Source organism: Vicia villosa, linkage group LG1 (assembly GCF_029867415.1).
Source record: "Vicia villosa cultivar HV-30 ecotype Madison, WI linkage group LG1, Vvil1.0, whole genome shotgun sequence".
Classification (NCBI taxonomy): Eukaryota; Viridiplantae; Streptophyta; class Magnoliopsida; order Fabales; family Fabaceae; genus Vicia; species Vicia villosa.
This window is the reverse complement of record NC_081180.1, coordinates 209,667,973-209,675,551: the sequence shown is the minus strand read 5'-3', so window position 1 is coordinate 209,675,551 and position 7,579 is coordinate 209,667,973. Positions and strand designations below refer to the sequence as shown.

The 7,579-nt window shown below is 35.7% G+C and overlaps 1 protein-coding gene across 1 annotated transcript; it reads right to left on the bottom strand.

Annotated features, from left to right (window-relative positions):
* Positions 1-1,471: 1,471 nt before the first annotated feature.
* LOC131594286 (uncharacterized) lies at positions 1,472-7,076 on the bottom strand. Its single transcript, XM_058866375.1, has 5 exons — positions 6,965-7,076; positions 6,579-6,589; positions 5,805-6,475; positions 5,564-5,732; positions 1,472-1,642 (listed from the first exon to the last, which is right to left on the bottom strand). The coding sequence occupies exons 1-5, from the start codon at positions 7,074-7,076 to the stop codon at positions 1,472-1,474; spliced, it is 1,134 nt and encodes a 377-aa protein (XP_058722358.1).
* Between the last annotated feature and the right edge of the window lie 503 nt (positions 7,077-7,579).

Here is a 7,579-nt window from a genome sequence, read left to right as displayed (position 1 = left end):
AGTGATGACATGGAAGGATGAACACGCTGCCACGTCATTAAATCAGTCAACCCGATGTTTTTAATTATATTATTCCATTTTAATAAATACTGAAATTTGGTAAATTAAAACAAATTCCAAATATGTGTTCTCCCTTTATGAACCCTAATTTCATACGAGTAGAATCATTCTTCCCTTCTTTTCAGTTAGCCTGTAATCCCATTCTTCTTCACTGAACCAAAGAGATGTCTCGTTTGACCATGTCCCGTTGTTCCGTAGCAAGTAATCGTAGTAAAACTTCCTTCGTCCATGGAGAATGCAGATGTGGTCTGGATGCACCCTTGATGACTTCATGGACAGATGCTAACCCAGGACGCCGTTTTTACGGGTGTGGGATGTACAAGGTTAGTTTATACCAAACTCCATCAACTTTTCCTTCTTTTCTTCTAAACATTGAAAAATCATATCGTATCCTATCATATGTAGATCCAAGGGTACAAACGATGCAACCATTTTGTTTGGTATGACGAAGAGATGGGAGCAAGAGCAAAGGATATGATTTCTACACTGAGTCAGAGACTGAATAGTGCAAAGGTGACAATTGAAGAAGGGAAGAAACTAGAAGATGAGATGAATAAGAAGATTAATGATTTGAATATGAAGATCAAGCATTTGAAGATTTTGATTGTTATTGTTGTTTTGTTGGTAGTATTAGGATCAGTCTATCTGTTGTTGTAATTTGCAGTGTTGGTAGCATTAGTATTAGTCCACTGTTGTTATTTGCAGTGGGTGTTTTCCATCTGTTGTTGTAATTTGCAGTGGGTGTTGGTAGCATTAGTATTAGTATCAGTCTATCTGTATGAGGAAGACTATTGTAATGTTTCTGCAATATCAATGTTATATGTTATGATAAGGTGTGAAATGAATTTGCAGTGTATGTCACAAATCTGTTTATCTGTTATGCTAGGTGATGAATTGTGTTAATTTACAGGTAGGTCAATACCAAATTGTAGGTCATTTAATTTGTAGGTCATGATAGATTTGTCTAACAGAATTACAGGTCATTTAACTTGTAGGTCATGATAGATTTGGCTAACAGAATTACAGGTCATTTAACAAATACCAACTTCATGACAGAATTGGATAACAATACCAAATACCAACTTAATTACAGGTCATTTAATTTGTAGGTCATGATATATTTGGCTAACATAATTACAGGTCATTTAACAAATACCAACTTCATGACAGAATTGGATAACAAATATCAACTTCATGACAGAATTTGCAACTTCATTACGGAATTGGATACCAAATACCAACTTCATTTAATTTGCATAACAGAATTTGTAACTTCATTACAGAATTGGATACCAAAATACAAGTTAACCAGGTTGTTCATTACAACTTAACCAAAATACAACTTAACCAAAATACAACTTAACCAAAATACCAACTTAACCAAAATACCAACTTAATAAACTTCTAAACACTACTGCTGAGATGGTTGTGTAGCCATTGGTGCTTGGGATGAGTTTTCAATCTCAACTTCATTTGGCTTTGTTTTCTTCTTCTGTCCACAAGCAATCTTCTTCTTGTTTCCACCTTTTGGGATGGCTCTATCAGCAGCTGTCTTGCCTTTGCAGCTTCTTTTGTTGTGTCCCTGTAATACGGTGAACTGACTTTATCGAAATGTACGGTAAGCAAGAGTCGCCACCGACTTTTATTTTATCCAAATTAATGAAAGGCTAAAAGAACAGAAAAAACCTTTTTAAAAGAAAACTGAGTTCGGGGGGTAATTTATATAAAGGGAAGGTGTAAGGCACCCTTTGCATCCATGGTTTTCCGTGGGCTCTTAATTGCTTTGCTCTTTGGAAACCAAAAGTTTAGAAATGTAGAAGAAGAAAATAAGGACTTTAGCTCGTAAATGAGCGTAGCCTTATCGAAGTTTTTCAAGAAAAGAGTAGAAAAGGGAATTTAAACCAAAGCATGCAATTAAGGGCAAATTACCTTGATATTTGTAAAAATATTCTTTTAGCCTTTCAAGGCTATCCGTACCATAGGAGGTAGGAAGTCCTTTCATTTGGAGGTTGAAGGGTCGTCGCAATTATCGTTCGCCATAAGACTGTCCCTGCCATAGAAGGGCAGGTAGTCTAAGGGAAGGATCAGAATAGTCATCATTATTATGCAACCAGAGGACACCTCAGCATTTCGTAGGCAATTTCGAGGGACGAGATCATATTAGCGAATCGAAGGCAGCATCATTGGGACTTATGATCTTAAGAATGAACCGAGGGCAACATTGCTGAGGTATCCTCGTATTCGAGGGACTTGGCTATTCTGCACTAAAAAAACACAAGGCAACAAGGCAACAGGCAACAAGAGGGGTTACCATAAAAGGTGTGTGGGTGCACAATCACGTGATTAATTCAGAAAATTATCTTGTAAATAGTTATTCTAAATTCAGTTCGAGGTTACACTCCCTAAATTACTAACCATGCAATAATGATATAATACAGTGTTAAGTGCCTTCAAGGCCACACAATACAGTCCAGGAGCAATTACATAATAAACCATGGGGAAGGGGAGGAAAAGCAATAAAATAAAAACCCCAATAGAGCAATAAGTCTGACACAAGTAATAATTAAAAGAGGAAATAAAAAAAGATGGGTTTTAGGGTTACCGAACATTTGAGCTTTGACCAGCTGGTTAACCCTGAAAATTGGAAAAGGAAAAATAAACAACAAAGGGTGAGTTGTAGGAGGAGTTCATTAACAGTGCGGGGGCAAACCCTAATGTATATTTTATAAGGCAAAAATAAATATTTAAATCAATAAAGAAATCAGGACTTAGCTTCTTGATTGGCGTGGCGCGTAGTCGGAAGAACCCTGATGGTAACCCTGAAAAAAACTGCACAAAGAAAAAGAAATTTTTCACTGTATGACTGATCGAATGGTAAACCTCGTAAACCCTGATTAGGACACAAGTTAACTATGATTAACAGAATAAATAAAAAACAAATTAATTAATTATTGTTTTTTAACCTAATTAATTAAATCGACAAAGAATAAAATTTCGATTAAATAATCCTAACCCTAATATGCATTTGAATCAATTAAAAGAAATATCAAACTAATTAAATAATTAAACAAAATTAATTTAATCATTTGATTAAATAACCCTAAACGTAATATGCATTTTTAATTAATTAATAAAACATTTATCTAATTAAACAGTTAATTTAATCATTTAAAAAACATCATCAAATTAATTATTTAATTAAAATGATTTTATGAAGAAAAGAAAGTTTAAAAAGGATTTTATTTAAAACAAATGAATAATATTGAAAAAAGGAAAAATAAATAATAATAAAAGAAATCAGAAATCTTAGCTTATAATCTGGTATGGTGTAGGTCTGAGGGTGCATGGTGGAGCTGCAGATTCCTGGACGTTGGATCTTGGATTGGTGGAGATCTAATGGCCGGATCATTGGTGGTGCATCGTAAGCCTTCACGTGTAATACACACCGGAACGGAAAACATGTAAATGCAAAAAAAATAGAAGTTGGAGCGAGGGTTCGAACCCACGTTCCTAGCTTCCCTAGGTAAATTCTTTCCCAACTCAGCCGCCTGCATGACATGTAAACCAAACGCAATTGGAAAGTAATATATGAAACCTATTTCATTGGACAAAAGTGTGCGCCCAAATTTAAATGAGCCAACCATCGCTTGCCACGTCTTCGTCTTCCTCACGAGGTCTGCAATTCACCCCATGATTTTGCTACGAATTACCAGCGCTTTCCTTCATAGCCAATTCACCTGTAACACACAAAATTGCATACAAGCAAAAGAAATAGTTCGCGAACATGCGAGTGTGTTCGTCCAACATCCCCTAAACACGATGAGCTTCATGAATTATTCTGATTTTACCTATTATAAGAAACCCTAAACCGAGAGCTTTAAACCTAACAATGGTATCTCATTTATACCGGCATAAAAACACAATTACGTTTCCAGAATCGTTCTGAGCATCAAAGCAAATAGGAATATGCAATCAAATCTCAGTAAAGATGCTTATATCATGCTAATCGAACGAAAAAAGAGAATGACAAACCGTAGAATAATACACGCGTGTTCTTGATGTCTGGAGGCTTGGTAATGATCCTAATCACTTCAGAAATCTTCAAGGAACGTTCTTGGACCTTTCAAATGTTTTGAATTGACCTGAAACTTCAAATTGATTTTGAAATTCCTTTGGTTTTTGAAGACACGAGTTAGGGGTTTCTTCGGCTGCCAATCCTCCTCTTTTGCTTTCGCACGAGTTACAAATATATAGAACACAAATTAGGTCAGGCAATTTGGATTCAAATCTCTTCAAATCACAAGATTGGTGTTTGATTTTGAAAATATATTGAAAGATATTGAAAGTTTCTATTTTGGTGCTCAATAAAGCCAATCAAGCTGCCAATCAATCTCCACACGTTTTTGCTCTCTTAAATCTGATCTTTTGCTTAAAAAAAAAATTCAAACCATCCTTTATGATTTTATCTATTTATTTTATATTTTATTTTATTTATTTATCATTTAAATGAATAAAAATCCATATAAATATAAATAAAAGTCATAAAAATAAAATAATAGACTTAGAGGTCTTGACTTAGTCCATGGATGAGTTTAAAGTAAAAAAGCTAGGCCCAATAGCTCAAAACATCAAATTTCATTACTTTGCCTTTTATGCATTTTCTCAAAATTGCCCAACTTGTACAAGTTATAACTCATTCAATATTTATCATATGGAGGTGTTTTAGGACTTTCTGGAAATCTCAAGATGTCCTCTACAAGCCACTTTGGAAGCTTTTTTCCATTTGAGGATTTTATCTTGATGATATTGGCTTTGACAAAAAACTGCTTTTGGTGGACTTTCAAAAAGGACCTATAATCTTTTGATTCATACCTCTCAAATGGAGCATTTTTGGACTTGGCTTGTGAGAGACAAAATTGTAGGGAATTCAATTTACTTCAAAATGAGCTTTGGATGGGAAATTTTTGATGTTCCATGTAGGAGTTATGGCTGGTCAAAGTTCAGTTGACTTTCTCCTATAAAAACCCTAATTTAGAAACTTTTGAATTTGTTGATTTCTGATCTTCCCCTGATGAATCATGATCAATCCTTGATCAAATGGTGAATGATACTTCCAAATAAGGTTGTTGACAAAAAATCAGGAGTTTTGACTGTACTTTGACCACAGTTGACTTTTAGGTCAAACTAGTCGACTATTGACTTTCTGAGCAATTGTTTAAGCAATCTTGTGAATCAGAGCTTGAAAGTTGGCATGAGGATCCTTTAAGGTATATGAGAGTTTATGAGGTTCACTTAAATTGTCAGAACTTGATTTTTCTTGAAGAGAAGCAAAAACCCTAGTTGTGGGTTGTTTGTTTAGGAGAGTGTGCATCCATTTAGATCTTGAGCTGTTGATACTTGGATGAGCTTGAGTATAAAAATGTGATTGGAAAATTTTGGGGTGTGACAGTCCCATTCCTCCACATTTATGACAAGTGACTGTTGCAAGTTTCCTAGGCAGTACATGCTTTAGTCTTGGTTCATCATTAGCTTTGTTCCTCATTTTCTTGGGACGACCTATGGCCATTCTCATAATTGGTGGATTCATAGTGGACTGGTTATCCAAAGGCCACAATTGTGGGCATTTAGTAGGGTAAATGATGTGTGAGTAGATGCTCTTGAAACTGTCCTTCCTGTAACAGTCAAACACACATAGATTAAGATACACATATATTAAGTTAAATACTTGTGATAGAATGGTTTACCTGTAATATTCAGATACATAGTCTTCAGGTTTTTTCTTGTTTTGCCAAATACATGTGATATAATGGCTACAAGGGATGCCGGTTAAATCCCATTTCCTACATGCACAAGTCTCTTGCTTGAGGTTAACTACATATGTGTCAATTCCATTAGCGACACCATATATGGCCATGTTATCATCACCATGCCATGTGTGAGTCCAATGTGCTGCATTCCTCTTGTTTTTTTCTAGCACCAATTGTATTCTAGGACATATATCACCATTGTAGCTATTCATTAGCTCTTTCATCTTAGCTATCCTCTTAGTAAGGTAATGCTTAATCCCTTCCAAAAGAGTGATTATTGGCTTATCCCTATATTCTAGAATAGCCCTATTAAAAGCTTCGCACATGTTGTTTACCTGAAGGTCACATTTGGAATAGGTTTTGAAGTGAGACTGACTCCAATAAGTTGCAGAGACATCCACCATTTCCTTCCATGCAGTTTCTTTCATGCCTTTCATATTTAACATCGCCCTTTCCCATGATGGTACAGTTGTAGCTCGTGCTGCACTCCACATAACTTCTTTGAATTCAAGACCAGGATTCTTCTTCTTCCAATTCCCATATAGATGCTTCACACATATGTGTTGCTCAACATGAGCACTCACACTTTGAATTTCTGGTATTAATCCCTGCCATATAATGAAAACAATCATTTGAAGTATTACATTGAGATAAAAACATAGGCAGAATTAAGATTCAAAACATGATAAATAATTACAAGTTTGAATGTACCTTTTGTTGGTCTGAGATAAAAGCATAGGCTCTTTAGTTTATAGCTTCCAAGTTTTCCAATAGAAGTTTGATGAACCAATCCCAAGAATCTTTTGTCTCAGCCTCCACCACAACATATGCAATAAGCATAATCCTATTATTTCCATCTCACCCAACTGCTGCCATCAACCGCCCTCCAAAATCACCTTTCAAAAAACAAGCATCCAACCCTATTAATGGCCTGCAGAATTTTGCAAAGCCATACTTGCAAGCCTCTAGACATACATAGATTCTTTCAAAGACAGGGACTTCATTTGAGTCAGCACACCTAATCACAACAGTACTGTTAGGGTTGGATTTCAACAATTCTTGGGCATATCTCCTCAAATGTTGAAATTATTCCATACCAGCCCCTTGTAACATATCCATGGCCCTCCTTTTAGCTCTATAAGCCTGATCATGTGACAACTTCACTCCCCATCTATCAAGAGATTGGGCAATCAATCCTGCTGGCTTCATGTCAGGGTTGTGCCTCAGAATGTGGCCAAACTTCTTAGCCAATCATGTAGTATTTGCTTGTCTATTATATGGAGTTCTAGCACAATTGTGTTCATCAATTAAACTAACCACTTGCCAATATTGATTCCCCACCCTCTTACTAACTCTCATGTGAAAATTGCATCCTTCCATACATTTAATCACCATTCTCTTTGCCTCATTTTTCTTTATGACAACATTTTTGTTGTTCTCCATACCATAATCCTTGACAGCATCCTTCACCATTTCTTTGTTACTGAAGACCATACCAAGCTCAAACTTTGACGACTCACCTCTTTTATAAGAAGGAAACTTCTCATGTTCCTCATCATTACCACTTTCATTAGGTGTATGCAACACATCAGAATCATCATCCTCATCACTTTTTCTAGCCTTATCATGATCCTCATCAAATTGCATTACCGTTGTCCAATCCAAATCCTCATTTTGTTCCACATAATCATCACTACATTCAAAGTCCTCAT

What these genes read in the sequence shown, in the direction of transcription:
- LOC131594286 (XM_058866375.1), bottom strand. Translation starts at nt 7,076, where the DNA reads ATGAAGCCAGCAGGATTGATTGCCCAATCTCTTGATAGATGGGGAGTG. An exon ending in TATGTATCTGAATATTACAG is followed by an intron (nt 5,733 to 5,804) that starts GTAAACCATTCT and finishes TGACTGTTACAG; the next exon opens with GAAGGACAGTTTCAAGAGCA. An exon ending in ATGAACCAAGACTAAAGCAT is followed by an intron (nt 1,643 to 5,563) that starts GTACTGCCTAGG and finishes ACCGTATTACAG; the next exon opens with GGACACAACAAAAGAAGCTG.